The sequence below is a fragment of the Podarcis vaucheri genome, assembly GCF_965113315.1.
Source record: "Podarcis vaucheri genome assembly, chromosome: 10".
NCBI classification, from domain to species: domain Eukaryota; kingdom Metazoa; phylum Chordata; class Lepidosauria; order Squamata; family Lacertidae; genus Podarcis; species Podarcis vaucheri.
The window spans coordinates 7,818,632-7,846,121 of NC_138748.1; the positions used below are offsets into that span (position 1 = coordinate 7,818,632).

The following is a 27,490-nucleotide window of genomic DNA, read 5'->3' on the forward strand; positions in this document are numbered from 1 at the left end:
GAAGACTGGGAAAGGTTATGGACCACCGGTATGAAATTTACGGCATGCAATGCCCTGAAAGAAAACATTATGAAAATGATATACAGGTGGTACATGACCCCAGTCAAATTAGCAAAGATATACCATTTGTCTGACAATAGATGTTGGAAGTGTAAAGAGGCCGAAGGGACATTCTTTCACCTGTGGTGGACATGCCCTAGGGTGAAGGCCTTCTGGGAAATGATCTATAATGAGCTAAAAAAGGTGTTTAAGTACACCTTCCCTAAGAAACCAGAGGCCTTCCTCTTGGGCATCGTCGGCCAAAAGGTGTCAAAGAAGGATAGAACGTTTTTTATGTACGCAACTACAGCAGCAAGGATTCTTATAGCAAAATACTGGAAGACTCAAGACTTGCCCACACTGGAAGAATGGCAAACGCAGCTGATGGACTACATGGAATTGGCTGAGATGACTGCCAGGATCTGAGACTTGGGAGAAGAAGCAACGGAGGAGGAGTGGAAAAAATTTAAGGACTATTTGCAAAAGTTTTACAAACTATATGAATTATAAGATTTCGCACGACCGGGAAAAAACAGCTCCAGCAAGGAGAGTGAAGGACAATGAAAATAAATAATGAATTAATGAAAGGAATAAATGTTTAAAGGGTGGAAAGATAAGTATATTGGCTGATTAAAGTAATATGACAATAAGTAATTTAAACCAAAAAGTAAGCTTTAAGGTAAAAGAAAGAAACGTATGAAACAAGGATATAATTTGTTGAAATTTTATTTGTTAAGAATGCAATGTAGGGGAGACGTGGGGAAGTTCGATAATGGACTGGAACAAGCTTGGAAATAACCAATTTCTTTTCTTTTTTTTTTCTTTTTTCTTCTTCTTTCTGTAAATGCATAAGTTTTCTGTATAACTTGTTGAATAATCTCTATCTGGAAAAAAACAATAAAATATTATTATAAAAAAAAAAAAAGATTCTACGATCCTGCGTCGCCTCGCATCATTTTGACATCATTTTGAGAACTCAAGGAAAGGTGTTTGAAAGAGCGCGAAAGCGGAACGGAAGTACGAGGGGCGCTTCTGCTTCGGCGACGTTTCCCCGTTGCGCACCGACCCCTCCCCCCGCGCTTCCTCCCCTCAGGACTCTCTCTTCCGGAAATGCTCCCGGCGGACCGCTCGGCTGCGGCAGGAAAATGGCGGCGGCCGCGGGTCGGCTGGCGGGCGGGCGTCTCCTGGGGGCCTGCCCGGGGCTCCTCCTTTCGCGGAACTCGGCCTTAGGGAAACGGGTGAGTGACCGGAGCTCCGCCGGCCAACGGCTGCCGAGCCTTCGGGCCTCTGAGGCAGCCGCTGCCGGAACGAGAGGGGCTCTCGCCTGTCTGGTCGCCGCGCACTGCATGCTGGGGCGCGTAGTTTCCTGGCGGCCTTGCCGCGCATGGTTTCCTTCTGGTATTCCCTCCGCGTTGATGGAATCCGTAGCGCGCCGCCTGATGGGAATTGTAGTCCGTGCTGTTGATTTAAGTTTCGGTGGGGGCATTGGGATGTCGCCTGGTACTTCTTAACTCTTCACAAGGTGTTGCCCTGAGCAAGGACAAAATTTGCCCCCCCCCATATTTATTATTTTTCACAATTATTCCTTTTGGTGCAGTGACTTTTTAATGTACATCTGCTCTGTATGTACCCCTACAAATATAGGTGGTGGCTGTTTTTTTGCCCTGTGCTGGGGAACAGCCCACGCCCTGTTGTGAGGAGGGATGCTCCCCACCCTATGAGTGGCCACTGACCCTCATCCAGCTCCTCCTAGTTCCTTCTGCCTTGTCAGTGTCCAGCGGTGCTGGTCAGGAGGTAGCTTGGCCAAGAGGGCAGTCATCGTTCTTCACCTTTTCCAACGTGAGCACTTTATTTAAAGGGTAATTCTGGGAAAAGGAGCTAGGTCTTCCTATCAAGTGTCGCCTTTGTGTCAAAGCCTAGTTTCAGTATCAGAATGTGCTCCCAAACACACCAAAGCAATAGTGAATATTGTATCTTACAACACATTACTCTCATCACTCAGTAACCATATGTCTTTCGGTTGTGACGGATAATAAAAACCCTCCCATGCGTTAAATTTTAAGGACATGGACCGGCCCTTTCTTCTACTGATGTGCCATCTGGCTGTGCTTCCAGCAACTGTGAGAAGGGGCCATATGTAGCCACATGCATTGAGCTATTTCATGTGGGGGCTCTGAATTATCCCTCGCACATGGAAGCTCTGGTAATAGGTGGCAAGCAGAAAAGCCAGCCCACACAATCTGGTGGCTCCCTTTTGCATTCTTTTAACATTTGAGAGGGTTGTCTCAACAACCCTAAAGTGAGGGCTCCACATAGGTTTTCTTCCCAGTATGTCTCTCTGTAGATAGAAAATACTGAACAAAGTTTTGGGAGCACTTATTCTCTTAAACTCTCATAGAACAGTAACTGGAACTCTGTTTGCTTTCACATTATTTTATAAACGTGCTTTACTTCCTTGTAAGTGAAGATAAGCATTTGTATCATACTCCTCACTGGTCACTTTTTCCAATAGTCTGTACATCTTGGGAGAAGCAGATTCAGAGCTACCAAGGCAGTATCTCAAATTGTCCTAAATGTTCCTGAGACGAAGGTATCTTCTCTAGATAACGGCTTGAGGGTAGCGTCCGAAGATTCTGGGATTTCAACATGCACAGTAAGTAACAGTTGTGAGGGAAATACTACCCTGGCCTTTCAAATCTTTGCCTTTTCAAATATCGGTAAGTTGGTTTTGTAAAGAACAATGATAGCATCCTTACTGAAGGAAAATTTAAATGCCAAGGCTTCCTAGTAAATATTAATGATGCTTCATTAAGGGTATGCTTTACTTATGCAGGAGATTTTAATGTAAACTTTCCTGGCTTGTAGAATAGTTGTTTATATTAAGGCCTAATTGCTTTGATCGCTGCATCAGCAGGGAAACTGTTCTTATAGGAAATAGCAGCCGTTGTCACTGGTGCTGGTATTCTGATGTTGGAAATTGATTCAAGATACCAAAGTGGATCAGTGGGGTGGATCCACTATGCACCAGCAATATGATAATACATTGATCAGGTGGTGATTTTGTGGTGCAGTATGGTTGCAGTGGGAGCATTCCTGAGTCTGGGTTGCCTTTGCATTATCCTAATGCAGCCTTAATTGCTAAATAGAATCAATGCCTCTTCCACACCCCAGAGGTGCAACGTGTGATGCTGGTGCCTGGGGCAGGGCAAGTGTTCCTCCCCCTGGTGGACTGGGCAGCTGGTGTGGATGCGTGCACCGGGGGAGTGGGGGGCTTCCTCGGGCCCTTTCCTGTCTTCCTCTTCCTCCCTCCTTGGGTGGTGGTGGTGGTGGCAGTGCTCCCCTCCCCTCCCTCCCTCTCAGCCTGGCTGGGAGGCACACTGGCAGGCACCCAGACTGGGAGACCTTGGGGCTGCCCTTGTGTGCCCCGCAGTTGCCTGCTGGCCATGTTCCCCCCGCCACTGGCGAGGCCAGTGCCAGGAGTGCCGAGTGGAGGCGCTGTTGCGGCAACCCTGGATCAGACTCCTCTGCGGCCCCCTCCTCCCCCTCTGTGGGAGCAGGCTCTTCCTCCCTGGCCTGGGCCACCGCTCCCATCAGCGCCCACTGCTCTCTGTGCCCCTCCACCTTCATGCTCACCACCTTGCAGTCTGGTCAGGCTCTCGCCTCTCGACCAGCCCCTTTGAGAGATAGGAGCACTCTGCCTCCACAGCATATTGAATCTCAGTCTGTGTTTTATTGGTTGGTAAGACTAATGATTTGTTTTGAATGAGGTGGGACTTTGGATTGACGCTGGAAGCAGATACGAAAATGAGAAAAACAATGGAACAGCTCACTTCCTGGAGCATATGGCTTTTAAGGCAAGTTCTCAAAGTAACTTTCCCATGCTGTTTTTCCAATTAAATATTAATTTGTGTTCATCTTTAATTCAGTAGTAGACCTTAGGCCTAGCTTCAGATTGGAAAACTAGAAAGCAGTGTCAAAGCATGTAAGCAATCTATATCTTGTTCCAGTAAAGTCAGCTGTGGTGAAATAACCTTGGCCCAAGTATTTAATGCTTAATGGTTTTGAAAGTAGCCTCCAATGTTAAAGGACGAGTAGTTACTTTACAGCTTGTCAGCCGGATAAGGCTGATGAAGTTCTTTTATTGCTCCTCTGAAGGATCTATCCCATTTGTATTGTATGTTGTGGCCTGTGAAATTTGCTGACTGCGCAACCATCATAATCTCTAGGAAGACCTGGCTCCTTGCATTACAGGGTGCTGACTCACGCGTAGCGGGTGCTCCATTCTGGTGAGGTATGCAACTCCATCATGACACGCCACACTTGCAGAAAGCTTTTTAGAGCATGTGACGCAGTGCTCCCACACAACAGTTGTGGCAAAAGCATGGAGATCTATCAGCATTAAGGGGGCATGCTGGGCTGTGCCAGGAGATTGGGCAGTCTGCACTCTGAAAGCGTGCCTGCAAATCATACAAGACAACCATACAAGACTTCAGATCGCACGTATTTTTTTAATTCAAGAACTATTTCTGTTTGCTCCATCTAGAGGTTGTAAAACTCAAAGGTGGTTGAGTATATTTCTGGTCATCTTCGTTGTTTGGGGAGTGAGCCATACAAACTGGTTTATTTTAATCAAATAAGAGCTTATGGACCAGATTGAGACAATTTTTGATCTTTATTAAGAAAACAAGGCTTTTAAAAATATTGAGAGTGATAAGTCAAGTAGTACAGGAATTAGTTTTGATACGTTATATCTTAAATTTTGGGTGACTTCTGAGATTCCAGCAACATAACAGAAGTGTAGCCTTGCAATTTTTTATCCACTTACCTGAAAGTAAGTCTTGTTGAACTTGGTGGGACTAACCTCTGAGTAAACAAATAAAAGATTGTGTTGTGTGTTACATTATGATAGACCCTGGGGATATACATTTTTGTTCATTTAGACCTGGGGGACTGTACCTACCCATTTTAGATGCAGATAATCATTTTGTGCTCAAATTTGTTAGCTAACTTCTATACCATTTTAGCCTGCTCTGTATTTCATGCACAAGACAAGTAATGCTTTGTTTAAAATTATGAAACCTATAATAGTAAGTAAAGTAACCTGGGCCGCACCCAACAAAGGCTAGTTGAAATCACATCACATACAGTTTCCAATAAAAAAAGAAGGCTTTGGTATCTTGGGGGAAGAGGTCTCCATAAACCATTTGGGGACTTACCAGAAAAATGACCTTTGAGTCCTTTTTCTTAGGGGACTTTGGCTCTTTCATGATGTCATGAAAAACCACACAGTAACCAGGACCCAAGCAACTAGAGTTTCTGCTTAATATTGGGCGCACAGATGTGTGGCTGTCCTCAGCGTGTGCTGGGACCGTGTGTCAGGTGACTGCAGTATTTTTCCTGATGTCTAAAACCATTCTTTGATCAAATTAAACTCATAGACTTCCTCAGCCTCGACCCTCCAGATGTTTTGGGATTACAACTCCCATCATCCCTGACCACTGGTCGTGCTAGCTAGGGATCATGGGAGTTGTAGGCCAAAAACATCTGGAGGGCTGAGGTTGAGGAAGCCTGTCATAGACCAAACACTATGTGAGGCAGGTGCCATATATACCTGCCCTGGTTATTGTTGACAAACTGGAAGTAGATAATCCAGTAGACATCCAAGACAAACTTGCTAGACCAGATCAATTTGGGGTCCCTGATGTAGGATAACTACATTGTCTATTTCTGATAAGGAAATACAGCGCGTCATTTCAGTTATCTCCTCTTTTTCCACTGAGGTACTCTTACTGTTTTTTTTCTTATATCAAAATTGCAGGGGACAAAAAAAAGGTCCCAGTTGGATCTGGAACTGGAGATTGAAAACATGGGTGCTCACCTTAATGCTTATACATCAAGAGAACAAACTGTATATTATGCAAAGGCTTTCTCAAAAGACCTGCCAAGAGGTAATTGTGAGTTTGGGAATTTAGATTTTATCTCCTAAGGAACTGATCTTGAAAGTAGATTAACTGTCCGTTCAACATCGGCAGAAACACCAAGGTTGGGGGCCCTGTGTGCTGGGCTTGCTTTATTTATGCCTTTCTGTGTCATACTCTCTATACTATTTTTAAAATTGAGGCCAGACTGTAATAATTAATTTGGAAGTAGTCTTGATTTTTTTTGGAAACAAGTCTTGATTTCTGTGGGTCTTCCTTCCAAATAAGAGTGCTCAGGAGTTGAACCTTGAAAGTATACTTAATGACAATGTTTTTCACATCACGGTTAGGTATAAACCATGGCTTACTGTGCATGACTGGTTTGTGTGACTTCACTTCTCCCTGCTAGTGCGTGAAAGAAAGAAACCACAATTGGTAATCTAGGAATAAACTTTTGCTTATCATTGTTTTTGTGTAGAGTGAAACAAAGCATGATCCCTGCTGAGATAGCCAAGGATTGTGGTTAGTTTCCTCCCAATACCAAATGGGATGAGCAACTTGGGTGTGATTCACCTATGCAGAGCAAGCTATGGTTTATCGTGTACCATATTTGGCTCCAAATATGGATCCTGTGACAAGGATAGAATTTTAAATAAATTGAAATCCAGAGCACAAAGTTATGCATCCCCCCTCCCATTTCCTGGCTGTTTCTAAATATAAAATTGTCATTTCCCCAATTTCTTTCTAAAAAGATGGATTTCTTTCTTATTTTACTTCCAGCTGTGGAGATTCTTGCCGATATCATACAGAATAGCACACTTGGGGAGGCAGAGATTGAACGGGAGCGAGGAGTGATCCTTCGAGAAATGCAGGAAGTTGAGACTAATTTACAGGAAGTTGTCTTTGACTATCTTCATGCCACGGCTTATCAAAATACAGCACTGGGACGGACCATATTAGGACCCACAGAAAACATAAAGTATGCCTCCCTTTTGTTGCTCCAGTTCTTAAATGATATTTTATAGTATAGTCGTTTTATTATGGTCAATGATGTGAGGGCGATCTGGCTGCCACATCTGTCACCCCATTAGTTGCCAGGGTTGATTCCGCTCATCTGGTGTCCCCTCCCTCCCTCACGGCTCCACATGCACCCCTCCCTCCCAAAGCTGTGCACTCAGGGGAAGAAGACGACCATCCCAGATAGGAGTGTACCATTCTTTGGTCAAGGGTATGCTATAGCTGTGCTCCCTGCTAAAACCTTAAATGATACTACAGTTTTCAAAGCAAAGATTACTATTTTGGGGGCGGGGGGGAATCGTGATCCAACGAATACAATGTTCCAACCTTTCTGCACACAGTTCATTATTCTTAATTGAAAGTTAATTGAAATTGTTGTGCATAGTCCATCTCATTCTTGAAATCACAGGGTGGGTTTTTTTCTGGCAGACCTATTGCATTATTTTTTTTGCCAAGTATACTATGTGTTGCACTTTGTACCTGGAGAAAAATGCAGTATTTCCAGGTAACAATTCCCCCCCCCCACTCTTAATTGGATATTGTAACATGATTAGTGGAAGGTGACACAAATCCTTGTAATTCTTCTCCATAGCAATCAACTAGTTGGTTCTAAGTTTGTTTAATTTTTTCAGAGTTTGAATGCTCTGCTCTTCTGCAATCTGCTCTTAGTGTACAGGAGTTTGTTAGTGTTTCACTTGTCTCCTGAGAGCTCCTGGCCATAAAAACCATGTATCGGGACTGTGCCCCTGGTGAACTCTTCTTGAAGAGCAGCAAGGCCATTCCCTCCTCCCAAATTATACATATTGAACATCAGAAGCAATTTTGCTTCGTACGGTGGCATACTGCTTTCAACTGTAGACAAGTTATCTCGCTCTGTTGCCCTTCTATGCATCATATTATTTTCTTTCTCACTGTTTTGCTGATCTGCTTGTAGGTCCGTTAACCGTAATGATTTGGTGGAGTATATTACAACACATTATAAAGGACCCAGAATGGTACTTGCTGCTGCGGGAGGTATGATGCCGCTGTTGTATGATGTATACAGTGTTTGTGGTATTTGTGATGTTTACACAACTAAGAAGTACATCTTTCCTCTGTTCAGAATCAGAAAGGATAAAATAGTCAATGTTTAGCTGAGTATTACTTTGGATTCTAAAATGAAGTATTTAATTGCTTTTTTGTCTGATTCATTTACATATATCACCCCTAAACTGACATGCATCTCATTTAGGAGTCGCTCATGACGAATTGCTTGAACTAGCCAAGTACCATTTTGGTAACTTGCCGTCTGTTGCAAAAGGAGGAGCGCCGCCTTTGCCCCCTTGCCGGTTCACGGGCAGTGAAGTAAGTTGAGGCCTTTCCTTTCCCTCCCACCCAGACAGCTGCAGCTTGAAAAATCACTGATAATGTAATAGTTATACAAGGTATTTGGTTAGCTGAGATTCTGGTTTCTCTGCAAAAGCTGCTGAGAAACCGGATAAAGGAGCAGTGGAGTTCAGCATCTTTTGAAGCACCATTAGTGTTGCATTACAGCACTCATGGGATTTCTGGCCTGTTTCTTTTGCCGCTTTGACTTTCCCTCCATTTCTCATTTAACCTCTGCTGAGTTGCTGTGATGTATTGTTTAGACCTTATTACAGAGCCATTATAGTGGAAACAAAAGCTGTACAATTGATTTAGTTTATTAGGCAAATTTGGCTCTCTGTGTCTTTTTAGCTTCCATCCATTTTGGCCTTTACATTAAAGCAGGGAAGGAGCTGCCTTTTTCAGACAGAGGTCCACATCCCCTCCTGGGCAGACTTCCAAAGGCCACATGTCAATGGTAGGTGAAGCTAGAGGCAGAGATGAAGGACCTTTATTACAGTAGGCTAGTTTCTAACTAGACTGCTCATCCTCCTCTTTGTTCACCATCCATCTGGGCAAAGTTCATGGGCTCATTCCAGCCGGGCAAAAACTTTGCACTCAAGGAGGGTGCAAAGTTGTGTTGGAGAGGGGTATGGCCTGGAGAAAGAGGTGTGTGGCCAAGATGGTTGAGGTTGTGGAGTCTCAAGGATCAGATCTGGCAGGCTGCATTTTGCCCCAGGGCCTGAGGTTCTTCCTGGCCTGTTTGAAAGGTACCTGAAACCTTTTGTTTGTGGTGCTTTATCAGATTCGTGTTCGAGATGATAAGATGCCTCTGGCCCACATTGCGATAGCTGTTGAAGCAGCCGGCTGGTGTCACCCGGACACCATTCCTCTCATGGTGGCAAATACTCTGATAGGCAACTGGGATCGATCCTTCGGAGGTGGTGTGGTGAGTTAGCCTCAACATTACTAACCAGTTTCAAGTAAAGGATTGTTGCAGTCTTGTGTCTATACAGTCTCCTTGCGAAAGATGAGCCCAGTTCGAGTATCATCTTTTTTTCCTTTTTTTTTGCAAACGTAGACAAGTCTTGATACTTCCTATAGCTATTTGAAAATAAGTCATTGCTTGAGTCCTGTAGATCCATTTCCCTGCCACTTAAGAGCAAAAACTGATGCGATATGGAGATATTATTAGGTTAAAAGCTTTGTGGGCAGCGAAAGGATTGAATTATTTTCACCTGTGCTTTTGCCCTGCAAATTCTGTCCCCTCCCCCAGTTGCCGTTAGTCCTGCAGGGAAAAAGAGTTACCTGGAAATGACACGTTAACATAGTCCTTCGCAGAAATCAAGCCCCTTCTGAACCGAGTTTCCTTTCAATTCCAACAGCCATTATTTTAGCTTAGATTTGTCTGTCTCTAAACTTGTTCTTATAGATTAGTACCGTACTTGCCACTTAGAAGCTGGTAGATGGATGAGTGTGTGGTGGAAAAATATCTGCCTTTAAGAAGTGCCTAGAATGAAGACATCTGTGTCTAAGCTTCATGATCCCCTTCTACCCCAAATATATTCCTCTTTTTATTTCAACAGAATCTGTCTAGTAAGCTTGCTCAAGTTGCATGCCATGGCAACGTTTGTCATAGCTTCCAGTCCTTCAACACCTGCTACACAGATACTGGACTGTGGGGTGTCTATATGGTTTGCGAGGGATCAACCATAGAAGACATGATGCACTTTGTTCAGAGAGAATGGTAAGGAAGTGACCATATCTGAAAGGAGCTGATATGGAATGAAAGCAACAAACGCCCTGAAGGGTAATGTTTTATGCATACATGAGAGCAGTAGCTTACGTAAAGTTGGTGCAGGATTTCACTTAGAGTGGGCATAGGCAAACTCGGCCCTCCAGATGCTTTGGAACTACAATTCCCGTCATTCCTGACCACTGGTCCTGTTAGCTAGGGATCATGGGAGTTGTAGTCCCAAAACATCTGGAGGGCCGAGTTTGCCTATGCCTGATCTAGAGGATACCATGCAATTACTCTTGTGCCTTGTTTTTTTTTACAAAGTGTAGGAGAATATGCATGCACTGGCATATTTGGTGCTGGGTTTGGAACCTAACAGGTCAATGGGTCAGTGCATCTGGCTGTTAACCAGAAGGTTGGTGGTTCGAGCCCAACAAGGGTCAGCTGCGGGCAGCATTCCTGCACCGTAGGGGGTTGGACTAGATGACCCTCAGGGTCCCTTCCAACTCTACCATTATTAGCCATCCAGAGGGCAACCCAGTCACATAGGCAGGGTATAAGAAATAAATTACTTGTATTACATTATGATTCTGCAATTCTTGTGGCCTTGGCCCGTCTATTTCACTGGGATGTTAGCTTACAGGAACAGGTTACTGGAGCTGTAATTGTTCTATGTGCTATTCATAAAGGCCTGTTTTCTAAATTATCTAGACTCTGCATTTGCTTGTTCTTAGTGAGCCCAGTGAAGTATATCATGAGGAACACTGGCAGCCAAATTATTAAAACACATTTCTATTTTTCATTGTCTTTAGGATACGACTGTGTACTAGTGTTACTGAAAGTGAGGTTGCACGTGCGAAGAATCTTTTGAAAACCAACATGTTGTTACAACTGGATGGTATGATCTGATTGTTTTCTTTTTAAAAGTTCGGTCTAATTAATTTGCACACATGCTAAGAATGTCTAATTTTAGGTTCCACTCCCATTTGTGAAGACATTGGACGACAAATGTTGTGTTACAATCGTCGAATCCCAATTCCTGAACTTGAAGCAAGAATTGAAGTAAGGAGCATAATGGTTTGGTGCTTTTCTTAGCCATCTTAACATAACAGCTCAGAGTTATGGCTTTGTTTACTGCACATTATGCTGAAATCTCAGCTACAAGAGAGTTGGCCAAAAGTAGGGTTCCAGCAGTTGAGAGCTGTGTTTCAGAGCTCCTAACTGGTCTCAGGAAAACTTGGATGTTTGTCAAAATTCTTACGTACTTCATGGGCTGTAGCTCTTCTTGGTGTAATGTTTGATATAGCATATAGACACCCTCAGCTATGCTGATGGATACTTGTTTTTAGGTTTCAGCTATTTGCACTGTCACATAAAATGGTCACAAATTAAAGGCTTACTGTGTTCTTTGTATTTCAGGCAATTGATGCTCAAACAATCAAAGAAGTCTGCACAAAGTATATTTATGATAAGTGCCCTGCAATTGCTGCTGTTGGTAAGGATTTCAGTACTAGCTGCCATTTGTTTAAAAAAGTTGTCTGCTCTTTGTAATTATCTCTGTTTTAAAATTTCAGGGCCACTTGAACAACTCCCTGATTACAACAGACTCCGTAGTGGAATGTACTGGCTTCGTGCTTGACATTTATCGTAAAGCTTTCCTGGAGGCTTAAGGGATGATTTGCAGAGATTTGTGATGATGGCTTTGAACTTTCAAGACTGGCAAATTGATTCCTCCCCCCTTAACTAAAACTTTGCTTTGATGTTCAACAACAAACCCAAGTATGCTGCCTGAGTGGAACAAAGTTCACTACGTAGCATTTTGTCTTCTGTTTCCACAAAGAAGTGTACACTTATCTATATAAATAATAAAAGCCGTATTATACATTTGTACTTTTATTACAAAACAGAACACACTAAGATTGTCATTGAGAATCTCATTTCTTAGTCTTAGCAGCATTCACTACTTGCTCTTGGGCAGCTTTCTTCGCTTTAACCATTTCAACAAGTTCCTAGAATGAGAGAGAGAGAGAGAACCTTGTTCACATTGTTTTTTATCTAGTAGAATTTGCTGAGCAAGTTCTATTTATTTCACGTATTGAGAAGCTAGAAAGAATACTTAAGTCTTGGCACAGTAAGACAAAAGTTTCAAATGATCAGTAAACTTTAACACTTGCCATTAGTAGGCTGCCACCAGTTAGCCTTCCTGTGAGTAACACTCACTCCCACCACCCGATTTAACTGCTCAATAACTTTTGTATTGACTTTATACTAGATCAGACTTCCAAAATTAGGGTTCAGAATTGGATAGATATTACAATTCCAAAAGCTATTTAGTTTCAAGTTATAGGGTGATTTCTATAATCCTGTACAAGCACCCCAGTGCTGCAGTTTGACTTTCAACATAAGCTTGATGCAAGTATAGTGTGGATTCTGGCTGTGCCACCATGAATTGGCACTTACTGTAAGACTAAGCACATAAAGCAGGGACAAGGAATCTTCCCCTCTGAGGTCTGTGCTCTTTCACACACAAACTTGGTGAACTGCTCATGGAGGGAAATCATTCTCTCTCCGGGTAGCTGCAACAGGACTCAGCTGTGTCCCCATTTCCCACTGACTGAGCAGTGAAGTTTGGGGGCTCCCAGTTCTGAAATCCACTACGTAGTTCACTTATGTTTCAATTCAATAAAGAACACCACAAATAATCCTAAATGAATGGCACTGAACTAAAAGGCCAGCACTCTGAATTTAGTTAACATTGAAAGAAAATTCTAGTGTGTTCCCTGCTCTTTTCTATTTCTTCATTTGATACAATTCTACATTTGCAAGTGGTCATGGTATATGTCTTCGATTCAAATGGTATAATGCAATCCTAAAAGTCTTTTCTGGCCAGCCTGTTTTAATTAAAGAGGTATGTGCAGTGAATGTGTGCTTTGTATGTATCTAGCATCACATTCAATCCCTGGCGCCTATTTAAAGCTTTTTACGGCTCTTACATTTTTATCTGCCAAGACAGGGTCTGTAGCTTCCTCTGTCTCCTGATTAGTTTTGGAAGCAGAGTTTGCCTGTTAAAACATGTTATGTGGGGACCCATAGTGTGTGATTTGCTTTACCTGGGTCAGCCTTGCCTGCAGGAAAAGTTGGTAAGCCAGGGTTTTCCCTCCCTGGCACAAGTGGCAAATTCTACATAAGGCAAGGCATCATTAATTTTGCCCTTACTATCTCAGGCAGTCATGAAAGCTGTTTTGCCAGTGACTATTATCAGCAAGCTACTCTTACCTTTGTTCATGGTCTCTTTCCCAAGGAACAGGTAAGGTTCCTATGACACTTGAGTGAGAAATTAAAGAAGTGGAATGGAGAGAAGCAAATGTGATCTCTCTTAAGCTGGTAATACTCTGAAGTGCACTATGGAGTAAAAACAGAAGCAATTTTTTCCTACCTTATATCGTTTCATGCAGTCTTTTTTAGATCGGCCTGGAACAGAAGCTGCTATTTTCTCCCACCTTTCAGGGGTATTCACTGGATATGTCTTGAGAGCTTGTTCTAAAAGTTTTTGCTCTTCCGTTGTCCATGGAGACAAATCTGTAAATGTGGCTGTTGAAAATAATACATGAGAAAAGAATGTGTTTTAATCATGAAGTCGTTAGTGAAAGCTATGCAGAACTCCCAGGCAATTTCCCAACACTCTCCCTCTTCCCTGAATGCCTTTAGTTCAGACATCGGGGCATTTTTGTTTTCCATCAATTGAACATTACATAATTTCATGCAAATTCTAACTATTCTGTTCACATCTGCAAACACTAGAACTTGCAAATGAAGAACTTTGTTCTCCTCACAGTAGTAGTGATAGACATCAAGCAGATAATGCCCAAAAGCATCCAGTGGCAGAACTGGACGTTTGGCTCTTAACCACATGAGATCTGGGCGTAAGAAAGCTGAATGGAATATTTGGGAGTGGGACTGTGGGGAGAGGCAAATCGTTCTTCCCCGCTTACCTTCAAAACGTTCTGACGGTGTAGCACTGTCTGCCTGTGGCACAACTCCATGTTCTTTTTTAAACTTATCAAAAGCTTTCTTATTTATGTCATCCTTCTGATGAGGGTCTAAGAAGAATAAGAAGTTGCTTTTAAGTAATCATGCCCCAAACGAATGTTTCACAGGAAACTGTTCTGCTTAAAGTCAAGCATTAAAAGGCCAACTAAACAATTCAACCCATGTCATAAACGAAAGACGTCTGAGAATTTTAAGTAAACTCAGTTTTCACCTGAAAGGCCAACAAGTTACATTATTTTATCAAGAGGGTGCACATACAAAGTGGTTTAGGTCACCCTTGTAAGGAGCATCAATACTTATACAATGTTGAAATTTTGCATATAAGTATAGCTCAAAATGACACTCCAGTTATTATAAGGACATCTCAACCCTTGGGATATGAAAGTCTTCATTACGCAAAACAGCCAGCACTCCAGGAGAAATCAAGCCAAGAAACCAATGAAACAGATTGGAGGGCTATATTATTTCACCCTTCATATACTCTGCCGCAGAATTGGGGAAGATAGTGGAAATGGGCAAGGATGGACAGGAATGTATTTAGGCTTGTGGAATGTAAGCTGAATTTACTAGGAAGTAAATGGAAGCATGCAGACCATCTTACAAAGATAAAGATACCAAGTTTCTGGAGGCTCTTTGCTTTGTTGATAACATCTTTTGCTGTTCGCTTTATTCCCGTAGTAGAGTGCAAATTCATGTAATTGGCAATAACCTCCCACCTATTATCAGGCAAAAGGAAAAACAAAAATGCTCTAAAAACATCCTTTAAAAGTATGTTGATTCTAGCAGTTAAATGCCTGGCTAGTTTTTTTGTGTACTGTAATTAATATATCGTTTGGTAAGATATACAGGATATAGTATATATAGTATATATAAAAGAGGCCCCGTGGAACATGGGTATTCTGTATCCACGGGGTCTCTGGACTCACCCTGTTTATTTTAAAATCAAATACTGAAATTATTTGTTGGATGCAGTTTTGGAATTATACATGCACATCTTCCTAAATAAGAGTTACATTATTCTCAGTTGTGCTTAATGCATATGCTTAACAATATCCATAATATACAATAACCTTGTGTTTTAGAAAAACACAAATTGTTGAAGAAGAAAGGGTCTTCCCTGGAAAATGCATTGGCCTTCAGCTCATACCCCCAAACTGCAATCTAGCCGAAATCATGCAGTCAGAAATACAGAACAAATTCAGCATTCAACTTGCATGACTTTGCAAATACCCCTCAGCAGAAAGCTGTTTCTGCAGATCTGTGATACGTTGAGAAAGTGTATATTCACAAATCAATTTAACATAAAAATCAGCACCCTGACTTGCCTTCCTTTTACGCTTCAACACAAGACTACTGCCTATATACATACTGTTCAATAATTGTAGATACCTTGAGTTAGTCCCAGCAGGAAAGAGGTTTACTGCTTTAATTAGCAACTGTAAGTCATCTTCTGACCAGTTCTTACTTCCGCCAACACCTCCGCTTGTGGGTTTTTCAGAACTCTTTGTCGCTTGCCGCATACGAGCCTCTGCTTCCTCCCTTTCTCTCCTTATCTGCTCATTTACTTCGTCTATCTATGGGAATACAAGGACACACGAGACTTTAGCACTGAATTGCTGCAAACACAAAAGGCTTCTCCCAATACGCAGGCAATTGCCACAAGTTTCCTGGGCCACAACTGCCACTGTGGGAGAAGTCCACTGCTTTCCAACAAAAACACAGCTGAGCAAGTTAAAAAGAGGTAGCAGCTGCACAAGTTACAACACAACTCTGGGATCCCAGCATGTCTCACCATTTGTTTCTTGCAGAAGCAATTAAGAAAGCTTTCCCCAAGATCTGTGCAAATTAACTGCACTTAAATAGGTAGCTTTAGACCGATTTAAAACTCTGAGGAACACCCTCGTCTAAAGGAGGAAATTATTATTTCATCACATGCATCTTACTGGTCTTAGACATGTTGTAGCCACAATAAAGCAAGAGAATTGTCAGACCATTTAAGCTTAATTCACAATTCAGTTTAAATAGTGTAACAGAACAAGCAGTGTCTCAGTCTTCTGTTGGTATTGGCACCATGTAAGTCCATATACTTTAACATGAAGTTCAAGCATTGAACTTCCTTATCCTTTTTTATATATATAAAAAATCTATAATCCGCTTGCTACCCCTGAAGAGGGGAGACGGACAAGGTAGTGTCCCATTTTTCTCGTTTTTATCTCTCAAGCTTGCATAAATGTGCAAAGATTCGTCTGCTAACCTCTAGATAGCATACCGCTCTTCCACTTTGTATGCTCTGAGATTCTGCTGGACTTTAAAAATGCAATAAAAGAGGCATAATTAGATGTGTAAGCAGGGACACATTCTCTTTAGAAATGCAATTCTGCTGGGCAATTTGCTTCCTATACAACACAGCATACATGTTCGACAGGATCACACCAATATTTTCACTATGTTGACACACTCTTACGTGACAAAAGATGAATAATTACCTGTTTTTCTACAGCAGCCTTTCCTTCTTCCCTTGTGGTGGATGTAAGTGCTTCATTCAAGCACTGCAGACTAAAAATAAATTATTGAGCGATATTTCAGATCTAGTAGAAAGCTGAAGGTCAAAAAACGTAACATGTAGGTCAGGAATGCATACCTTGCCAATTCCAGACGATCACACAGCTTTTCTACTTCTTCCATCATCTTAACACATTCTGCCTCACTGTCAGAAAAGTAATTCCAGTTCTGAAAGAGGAGAACACCATATGCTTTATCTTCAGAGTACAGAAAAACAGCAGGTAGAGGCAACAAGCAATGTTTGGTTTGGGCATTTTGGCTGTAGTAATTCTTTATTTAAGCAAACCGCTTCCATGAACAACATCGTTATCGAAAGTTGAACTAACTTTGCTTTTCAGAGCAGAAAGCACTGAAGAATTAGCTGATTTCTGACATTCAAATGCCTAGTATTTTAAGCTCTTGATTAATTAGTGCAAAATATCAGTGACACATACACTGGTTAAAATTTATGCTTCTAAAATTGGATTTTGGAGAACTTGCACCTCGTCATGTTGACTATCAGTACTACAGCGTCACTTAAGGACGTAAGTATTTCCCCCCATAAAATACACATTTGTGTGTGCAAGTTCACCTAACGTAATGCATTTTTGTATATTACTTTTGCTAATATGCACATTTTGTGTGCATGTTTCCCCAATGCTCACTTTTTTATTTGGATAACTGCAACTGTTCATTTTTAGCATCCCTTCTGGAAAACTATATACAGTGGTACCTCGAGTTACATACGCTTCAGGTTACAGACTCCGCTAACCCAGAAATAGTACCTCAGGTTAAGAACTTTGCTTCAGGATGAGAACAGAAATTGTGCTCTGGCGGCCGGTGGCAGCAGGAGGCCCCATTAGCTAAAGTGGTGCTTCAGGTTAAGAACAGTTTCAGGTTAAGAACGGACCTCTGGAACGAATTAAGTACTTAACCCGAGGTACCACTGTATAGTTACCATAGCCTTCACATCATGCCTCAGTTCACAAGGATATTTTGAATAAGAACATCAAAAGTATATGTGAGGCTTTATAAAGCTTTAAAGAAAAACTCTTTTAAGATATCAAGGTCGCTTCTCCGAGAATTAGGACTAATGTAGCGTGCTGTTCAAACCTGATGTTCTATGAGCTGGATGTTAGAAAGCTGATAAAATTTATATTTAACTATAGCAGTACACATATACCTTGCAGGTTGTTCGCAGTTTTTGCCTTTCCTTTTTAATTGCTTTTTTCTGAATATCCTTCTCCTTTTTCACTAGCAGGGCTTGTTGCCTGATTTCTTCCTCTTCTTTTTCCTTGGCTAATCGTGCTGCTTCTAATTCTGCTTGCCTTTGCTGAAACAGAAGAAAAACTATGAATCAGTAAAGTCTGATACCATATCTATGCCAAGTTAAAAGCAGTTTGTGATACTCGGTTCTCAAAATTTAAGGTATTCTTACTAGCAAACCAACCAGAGATGCCTATTTGTCATTATTTCAAGGCCATGACCTGAATTATTGACCAAATAAATAACTGCATCATTCCAGTAATCATCTGTGCTCCATGAAATCTTTCAGCATGACAGGTCTTTAGCAGATGTGAACGTCACAAATTCTTACGGCTAATGAAACAGGTTTAAATCGGTTTTTAAACACTTGCTTATCTCACGTTTTGGTGCCAGAACACACCCATCACTTGAATTCAAAGCTATTGTGTATTTGTTTAGGTGGAATACATATTTAATTAGGTGGAACAAGGTGTCTTCTAGGAAAGCACAATTTATTACATGGGTCATGGGCCAAGACAAAAGATTATTATTGCTATATTATTATTTCAATTTACTACCTGCTCTTCACTCTAAGGTCCCAGGGCAGGTTAAAACTATTTTATATACAATTTAGAACAGTTTGTATTTTTCAATTGTATGCCTTCAATCACAAAAAATAGGGTGGGTCATGAAAATATACATCTCAAGTTTCAAAGACTAAGGTAGAGGTGCATCCAGCATTTGCTGAAAACTATAATGAAGTTGCCAGATACACCTCTGGCAACAAGCATTAGCAATTTGGAGTGATATTCAGGGGGTGACAGCTGTGTCTGCTACTATAACAACTTTTCCTTCACCTCCTTTCCGCTGCAGCCCCCATCCATGAAACCAGCTATGGAGGGTCGTCCACAGGGGAGTGGGGGGGGGGGCAGGCTTCATGGGGGAAGTGAGGAAGAGAAAAGCCCTGCTCTGCTAGCAGAAGTTCATAGTTCAAGCTGGTTGAATACCACCCAATGTGTAGTTTTGTCAAGGCTGGCAGCGCACCAAAACATTTTGTACACCAACGCTTCCCAAACTTTTCATGTAGGTGACACACTTTTTAGACATGCATCATTTCACAGTGATTTAGTTTTACTAGCAAACCAGAGGTTAAACGAACCCCTTTCTTGCCCCGGAAGGAGCACAGGGAGTATTTGCATGACACACCTACACACTGCAGCTGACACACTTAACGTATCGCGACACAAGAGTTTGGAAAGCTCTGCTGTACGCATTCACACTTTTTGAATCCTTCAAAACAAGTATAGATTGAAATGTACTCTGTCGCGCTCCTCCTGTTCTTTTCGTTTTGCTTCTGCCTTTGCTTTCTTTTCAGCTTCTTTCTTTGCTTTTTCTTCTTCCTTGAACTTCTTTATTCTGGGATCACAGCTGTATGCGGTGTCTAAGAAAAGAAAAGGTGTCTGTGAAGTGAACATATAAAGGCTGAAACGTAATGAACGGGTCTTGACAAAACTGAGTTCACACTTACCAACGAGTGTCCTTATTCTATTCATCTCTTCCTTTTTCCTTAATGCTCTAGCTGCTCTGTTCTGTTTTTCAATCCACCTCCTCTCATCTCGACTGCAGAGAGAGATGAGAGGCGTTAAGTAGAAAGCACTTCTATGCTCCAGCACATCTCAGTACAAAATCATTTTGGGAAATGTCGCAAAACTCAAGAGGAACAGCAGCACTTCCACGAATTCCTCAGTGAATACGATCGTATTCAGTAGGGCTTCAAACAGCTTCGCAAGTGATGCCTTTTGATAAAATCCCAATTATTGTATTCAATGTACCCTGACACATACCATGGGTTTACCATTGCCTGAATAAGCTTCTAAACTTTGACTAACCGAACCCTCCCTCCTTCCTAAAAACAGAAAGCTTTCCTATATTTTATTTCTATTCGAATTTTCCTCCAATAAGCTGGGGAATGCTTGCACAATACTGAGATACTAGAGTAGAGAACAGGACCGTTCTTTGGACTGATTATCTCCGAGAATCTATACTGGGCCTATTCACAAGGCTTATTCTGCTTTGTTATTTAGTACCTGTTATCATTAATAAGATTAGTGTAAAATCTGTAACACAGTCGAACCTCTGTTTATGTAACCCTCTGGTTATGTAACCTTCGGGATGCGCACACGGCAAACCCGGAAGTACCACTGTATACTATGATACGCAAGTTGAATTTGTTTGGTATATTAACTTTGGTGCTTTTATTTACATACCATTCTGCTTTTTCTTTTTCTTCTTCGTCTAAGTAAGAAAACTCCCGCCAAGAATCAAAATTATACCTAACATACAATAAAGTAAGAGAGAGAAAGTTAGTGCTACGTTGATGCCTAATCAAATGTCGCAATAGTTGTGTTGCAAATTCTTCATTTTTAGTTTGCATTCTTAATTTGAGATTGTACTGCTAGTTGTCTGGTACATACACTTTATCAAGCTTAAGGAAATCTACATGCCACCAGAATATTAATGAACAGCTCATTCTGATTATTTTATGCTGCAGGGCAAAATCTTATGATATGGGAAGAACAATGCCTCCAAAGAAAATGGAGATGGGGGTGCAGATGGGCATTCTGCTTCCTACATTGGCCCCTCTCCCCCTAGCGTTGTTTCTGCATTTCTACGCAACCACAGCACAGAGCAATGGAGATTGCCAATGATGTTAACATCTAGTCACATACATCTGTTTGCCACTAAATAAAAACATCATTCCCATAAGTCACAAGCCATCAATCTGAAGATCTCATATCACAACTATTCCAGGCTTGTCTTGACTAAAGACTCTGCAACCCCACTATTTATATATATGGCAGTCTATTTTTGGGGGAAGGAAAGTTTCAAACTGCAACAGGGTTGCAATGTTACTTCCTGGCCCCACCCTTTATTCCTAAGGAAAAGTTATTCAGTGCTCTTATGTTTTTATACTCTACGGACTTGTACAAGTGTAAGAGTCTTGTTTATTTTTACAGACAAGTTTTCCCATACAATTTTGACATGTCACATAAAATTATTTCAAAATGAAGAAAAAGAAAAAAGTTTGCTTACCAAAATGAATAAAATGCATCTACCTCTTCAAAGGAGGAATTTGTGTCCCCAAGCTTAGGTACATTTTTCTTATTTGACCATCTGTAGCAATTAAGACACACACAGACATTCACTATGATGAAAAGTTGGGTGAATTCATTGACGAAACAGTAACTTTGACTATACATTAATGCTATATCATGTGAGAATTTAATCTGAAGTATATGGATTTGCTTCTCTAATCCTCTGAACTCTACAGACCATAATTGATAAGACTTAAATGAGATTTCAAATTCAGAAGAAGTGAGCTTAATCTTATTCTCAAGCAAGTAGCACAAAGGAAAACAGTATCAGTGTTCCATCTTGGTGCTAACATTGCAAATGACTCGGAATGTTGAGATAGTATAATCTATTATTTCTACAGTATTAGCAAATTAAATTAAATTTCTATACCTTCATCCAAGGATCACAGAGTGATTTACAATATAAAAGCACAAAAATATTTAACATAGTAACAAACAAAACTAAGTGTTTATTTTAACCTAGCACTGCTGGACTAAAAACATCCACGACAGCAAGATGCAATATAAAACTGTACACTGGACAGAAACCAAGAAATTGAGCATAGCCTCTCCTCCATTGCTCTGACAAGGTTAAGAAAATTATTTGTGCACCATCGTGAAGGCTAGGCCTTGTGAAGCAAGTGACCGTGGAAGATGGCCAAGCACTGAGGGCTGCATTAAACAATTAGAACAGTTCTGGAACCAACAGATGGATCTGCTCTACAACAGACTGCTCCAATGGTATCACCAGTGTGTGTTGCTAGGAAACAGCAATAAGCACACAAATATTATTTTGGTACCTAAGAGTGAGATAACTGAGTGCGAGTTCAGTTCAAACACATCAAACCACTAGGTATGTAGACACAACTCTATCTGCATCTGACCACTATTAAGATGCTCAAGCTCCCCAAATGGCTGGAATCAAAGACGCTTCTAACACAAAGACACACTGCCAATAAGGCAAAGTGGGAGAAAATCTCCCCTACAGCCTATAATATAGCTTACCTGGCATTTCTTTCAAAAACCGGGGAGAAAACTTCAAAGAAGTTTTCCTTTGCTTCACTTTTAGAAGGAACAGTGTTATCAAAAGTAGGATCTATACTGTTAAATGCTCGTCTCTTCAGAGGATCTGACAAAATTTCATAGGCTGGAAAATGGAATTACAGTAAATAATCAATTTACAGTAAGGAATCAACTTAGAATGGGAGCCAAGCTTGGTTCCCCCTCAAAAATGCCTTGCTGCCCATGCACTGCGAATGCCCAGCATGACTTTTTCTGAACTAACATGCAATGCACAGCCATTTCAGAAAATTAGCTTTGTGGACTGTGCTGGATGGATGAAATAACTATTCATATGTATCCAGTCCTCAGAGCCAATGAAGAATCCCAGTGACTGCATTTACCAATAGGTTTGGTGAATCAATAGAATAAGATATGCACTGCGTGTTTCTGTAACATGCTTAAAAGCTATCATTAGGACTTCTGAAAAGGGGATAGAGCACAATTCTAAAATCATCATTACATCAGTTTTCCCTTTTCAAAAGCTCCCCCAGTTATTGCAATTTCTGGAATGCAACATTTCAGAGCAATAATTGGATTAGAGGCTGCTTATCTTTAGAGTAGCTTGCACATACACACAAACTAGGAATCTAAAATCATGAGTAAGCATAATTCAATCAATTATTTCATAATTAATCTAAGCTGACACACACAAGCCCTCTCATCTGCATACAAGAACAATAAGGAGCACAATAACTTGTTTCAATGAATTCATGATTATTTTATTAAGCAGCAACATTATTATTATTACTGAGACACTGCCAACAGTTCCATTTGCTGGAAGCTCTGTTCTTCTAATATGTGTTTTATGTAAGCAAGAATCACAAATAGACTGAACCATTTTATGCACAGTCATATAGGCTATGTTAGTTGATAACTAGGACTTACCTTTTGTTATACAAGTGAAGTAGTCGTTGTCACCTTCACCTATCTGTTCTCCTGCTGCTTTTCGCTTGTCTGGATGGTGTTTCAAAACCATGGCTTTATCTATGGGAGGAGAAGGAAATGTCAACTTCAGAAACACCTCCCTTCACCTGCTTTATCATCAATTGCATATTGCCTGTTTTAAACAGCAAAAATGTTTTAAGCAGCAAAAAGTAAACAAACAGCAGCGATACCCTGCACTTTCATAAGACACCCCATGAGTTGAACCATACTACGTATCTGTGGGGTCATAGCTATCCTTAATGAAGGACAGTAATGTAAGTAAAATTATTTCCCCCTCTCCCTTATATGAAATGCAAAGTGGCAAAACAAGTACTTTGTGGTGTTTCACACATATTTAAGGTTTCAACATCTCACCCCACACATTAATTTCTGAATACTAATTATACTATAACTACAGTATTGAAAAAATGCAACACTGCATATGCAAAGTATTGTATTTTAGGATGCAATCCTAACCATGCCTATGGGGTTGAAAGCCCCCATTAACTACAAATGGGTTTGGGCTGTGAATGACCCCCAAACCTTCACACTACCATAGCTGATTTAGGCTGATGCAGCAGTTAAGATCAATCATTTATCAGCCTTTCAGTATTTTGTGTGTGTCTGGCATCTCTAAGTTTTGAACTAAATTGCACAAGGAGTTACATTGCATCAGGAGTCTGAGTTGCCACATAAAAATTACAAATGGTCCACAGGCTGCATGTGTGCATAGCTTTGCCCCACCTTAATTTCAGGTGTTTTACTTCAATTGGAAGTCAATGTAAAATGCATCTTACTGTTTTACTTTAGTTTTGTGACTCATCTGTTATTGTTGATCCCTGAACACATGTATTTTAAAGTGTCGTCCTCCCCACCCCATAATCATAAGAGTCCTAAACTAACAATGAGACTCTATGGCTCAGCTGAAAAACTGTGCCACAGCAGTCAAAACCACATTGTTGATGCCCTTTTAAGTGAACTATTCTTCCTTTATGAAATCAACAGCTTTCAGCGCAGCACAGAACTGTTCATATGACCTGAAACATTTTCAATACAAAAAATGAATGTAAGGTACTTACGAGCAGCTTTTATTTGTTTCTGAGATGCCTTGTATCTTATATGTCCCAGCCCAAGAACTGAATAATGATCCTGATTCTGAGAGAAAATTGCAAATATCAACAGCTATTTATGGTGAGGAGCAACTATTGAGCAGCCAAGTGGCAGAGAAAGCTAAACTACTTTTTCCTTCTTCTGTTTTCTTGCCACTTTTGCCTTTACTGCCTTTCCTTATCCCTATAGCTCCTCCATCCAGGTTTTGAATAAGGAATTTTAAGAGACCTTAAAAAGGAGAGAAAGAAGAAGACCTCACTTCATGGGAGAGGGAAAGAACACAGGTAGCTGCTACAGTGTGGTGCCCTACTTCTCCAACTCTCTAAGAGTTGCCACAAGATAAGTATTAGCAGAAAGAAATGTGAGCACAACAGAATGAAGCAAAAGAAAAAGAAAAGAGTTAAATGAAAACAGGTATGTATAAATTAAGCACAAGGCAGCAGCAATGCCTGTTAATGGAACTTTAGAAGGCAGACTTCCATATTGCCACTGTTAGCTGATCTGACCAGACCTTCATATTATATGTTCATCATATATTTTCAAAGCTTCTATAATGTTATATTTTTCCACGTGACCCACTGACACTGTGCTGTTAGCTTAGAACTATTTACTTAGTATTAGCAACTGGGAAAGGAAACCTAATACCAATCTGAAAAAAGGAGAGGGCACAAAATGCTATTGGGCAACTCAACGGGGCTTACTCCTACATAAGTGGGATTGAATCTTGAATTTCCCTGAAGTGGGGACAGGGAGAACTAATTTTTGTGTGGCTGAAAACAATCCTTAAGATCAAATCACACAGGGAATACAGTGGTGCCTCGCAAGACGAAATTAATCTGTTCCGCGAGTCTCTTCGTCTAGCGGTTTTTTCGTCTTGCGAAGCAACCCTATTAGCGGCTTAGCGCTATTAGCGGCTTAGCGGCTATTAAAGGCTTAGCGGCTAAAAGGCTATTAGCGGCTTAGAAAAAGGGGGGGGGGAGCAGAAAAAAATCGGAACACTCGCAAGACGTTTTTGTCTTGCAAAGCAAGCCCATAGGGAAAATCGTCTTGCGAAGCAGCTCAAAAACGGAAAACCCTTTCGTCTAGCGGGTTTTCCGTCTTGCGAGGCATTCGTCTTGCGGGGCACCACTGTAAAAGATGAAGCAATTATCAAGAAGCAATATAGAATATATTGCTTGAAGCAAAATAGAAATATTTCAAATTGTTAGTACTGGTAGGAAATCTTCACTAAAAAATGAACAAATACAATTGTAACATCAGATCCATATACCTTCCAGTCCTTTGGATCAAGTGTTTTTAACATAGGAAATTCCTCCAGCTGCAATTCTTCATCTCCTGACTCTTCAGAGAGCTCTTTCTCATCTTCCAGTTCCTGGAAAGAGGCAGAAACATGTATGTTTCTCCTCTTAATAAATGCTTCAAACCATCTTCCCACAGGTTCAACTTGGCAAAGCACAGAAGCTGTGAATAAAAATAATACAAGCTTAGGAGGCACTTCCACTGAGCTAAAATCTTCACATTCACCCAGTACCAAAATCTGGACTACCTTGCATACATTTATTTGGCCAAAAGTATGTGTTCTGCAAACATAAGATGAAGCAAATCCTAGTTTGGGTATCATTAAGGTATCATATACACGAATAAATGCACTCTTATTTTGCCCACTTCTAGCCAGCCTATAAAAACATTATATACCACACACACACACAGTACCAGCTATTTAAATTTGTTGTAATTCATCAGCAAACCCGTCTTTATAATAGTCATTACAAATAGATATTTGATAAGTAGATGTTTGAAAAGTAGTTTTAGTAGAAATAGGTCACTTGTAAAGTGCTTTTAAAATAAGAAGCACTTTAGCTGATTAACTGTATTATAACTGACGCATTTCTACCATACTTAGGGTAGTAGATGCTGTGCTTTAGTCAGTTACATGTCAGGGCAACACGGCTCTTCTATCCCCCAAACTGCAGGTTTCAATCCTACAGTTTATAGACTATACACCTGCTCAACCAGCAAGAAGGGCTTTCTTCTACCGACATATCTGCTTTGGGTGTGCGTGTGAGACTTCCCAAAAAGATGAGGATTTGCTTTGTTCTTTCTCTAAAAAACGCGTGAATAAGATCGGCAGTGCTGCACTAAGGTAGGAAACAGCGCATTCCGCCCATGGAGTTAACACCTAATTACATGAAGCCTTTATGGGAGAAAAAGCAGGAGAGATCTTCTGCCCAACAATCTCAGTAATATGTCCAAGAGGCAAACGAGCTCAAAACCCCTCCATGCTGCATAACCTTCTAGAGCCGCGGATATTTGTGCGACAGGCGGAAATTCAACAGGGGCAGCTTCTGCTAGCAAAAAAGCTACATCGACGGGGGGCTGGGTGAATTTCTGCTCCTCTTATGCAGCTCCCGCGGGGGGGGGGGCGGCAGAAACGGGGTGGCGGGGGGGGGAGAGGGAAACAGCCGGGGGCTTTCAGCGCCGGAGAACCGACTAATCCCCCCCTCCCGGCCTCCGCTTGCCCCCCCATCGCGGCGAAGGCCTCGTGAAAGGAAGCCGCCTCACCGGGGACTCGCGGAGAAGTGGCCCCCCTGCGAGGCCCCCGGAGGCCGGGAAGAGCGGAGGGGAAGGAGCCGAGAAAGGAGAAGGGACCGACCCGAGGACAAGGCTCTGGAGACGCCGGTGACCTGCCCCTCGGACGCCCCCCTCAGCAGCATCGCGGCGCCGCCCAGGGGAGGCCGCTCCGTCCCGGAACAAACGGGTCCGCCGCGGGTGTTTCTCCCCTCCGCCGCCGCCGTCGGCCTTGGTTGCGGGTTGCCAGGAGCCGGCGCATGGAAGGACCCGGCGAACACTTCCGGGGCGGGCAAGCGCTTCCTGTCCGCTGCTTCCTGTCTTCCGCCTCGCCTCGGAGCGCGACGGAGAGGTTCCGCCGCACAAGGGAGCTGCAGGCCTCCTTCTCTCCCCCGCGGTGGTTGGGAAGGTCGCGTCGCCCCTTTTAATGAACGTCCCTGCCATCTTACATGTTGCAGAGAATTAAAAGTTTTGTGTTTTTTTAAACTGCGCACAGGGACTTTCCCGCTTGAAGGACTGAGGGCCGCAGATACAGACGCAAATAAACATTTTCAGCTGTGCTTTTCTCTACAAGCGACAAAAAGGCCACAACAAGAAGTGGTTTATTCCTGGGAACAGCAAAGAAAACGAAGCCCCGAACAGTCGTGAATGTCAGAAGTGGGGGGGTTTTTTTGGGGGGAGGGGATATTTCTGAAGAGATTGAGCCCAGTCAGTAGAAAAAACACGATGCTCTTCATCTCAGGGTCGTGGGTTCAAACCCCTCGTTGGGCAAAAGATTCCTTCATTGTAGGGGGCTGGAC

The 27,490-nt window shown here is 41.7% G+C and overlaps 2 protein-coding genes across 3 annotated transcripts; one reads left to right on the top strand and one right to left on the bottom strand.

Moving 5' to 3' along the window:
• The first annotated feature begins 1,110 nt into the window (after positions 1-1,110).
• PMPCB (peptidase, mitochondrial processing subunit beta) lies at positions 1,111-11,938 on the top strand. The gene is made up of 13 exons (XM_082239746.1): positions 1,111-1,277; positions 2,552-2,692; positions 3,807-3,893; positions 5,858-5,987; positions 6,738-6,936; positions 7,909-7,988; positions 8,206-8,318; positions 9,124-9,267; positions 9,905-10,065; positions 10,869-10,954; positions 11,030-11,118; positions 11,476-11,551; positions 11,631-11,938. Exons 1-13 carry the CDS (start codon positions 1,185-1,187, stop codon positions 11,693-11,695), a joined length of 1,464 nt encoding a protein of 487 aa, XP_082095872.1. The 5' UTR covers positions 1,111-1,184; the 3' UTR covers positions 11,696-11,938.
• Positions 11,934-26,964, bottom strand: DNAJC2 (DnaJ heat shock protein family (Hsp40) member C2). Of its 2 annotated transcripts, XM_082239691.1 has the most exons (17): positions 26,776-26,964; positions 25,393-25,583; positions 24,092-24,167; positions 22,974-23,072; positions 22,032-22,173; positions 20,986-21,066; positions 20,160-20,225; positions 19,421-19,512; positions 19,212-19,333; positions 17,831-17,980; positions 16,748-16,836; positions 16,593-16,662; positions 15,496-15,680; positions 14,722-14,822; positions 14,049-14,156; positions 13,493-13,647; positions 11,934-12,065 (listed from the first exon to the last, which is right to left on the bottom strand). In XM_082239691.1, exons 1-17 carry the CDS (start codon positions 26,834-26,836, stop codon positions 11,991-11,993), a joined length of 1,863 nt encoding a protein of 620 aa, XP_082095817.1. In that variant the 5' UTR covers positions 26,837-26,964; the 3' UTR covers positions 11,934-11,990. The 2 variants fall into 2 exon arrangements, 1 of the variants encoding a protein (XP_082095817.1); XR_014223815.1 differs by lacking the exon at positions 11,934-12,065 and having other exon boundaries at positions 13,552-13,647; positions 14,708-14,822.
• Between the last annotated feature and the right edge of the window lie 526 nt (positions 26,965-27,490).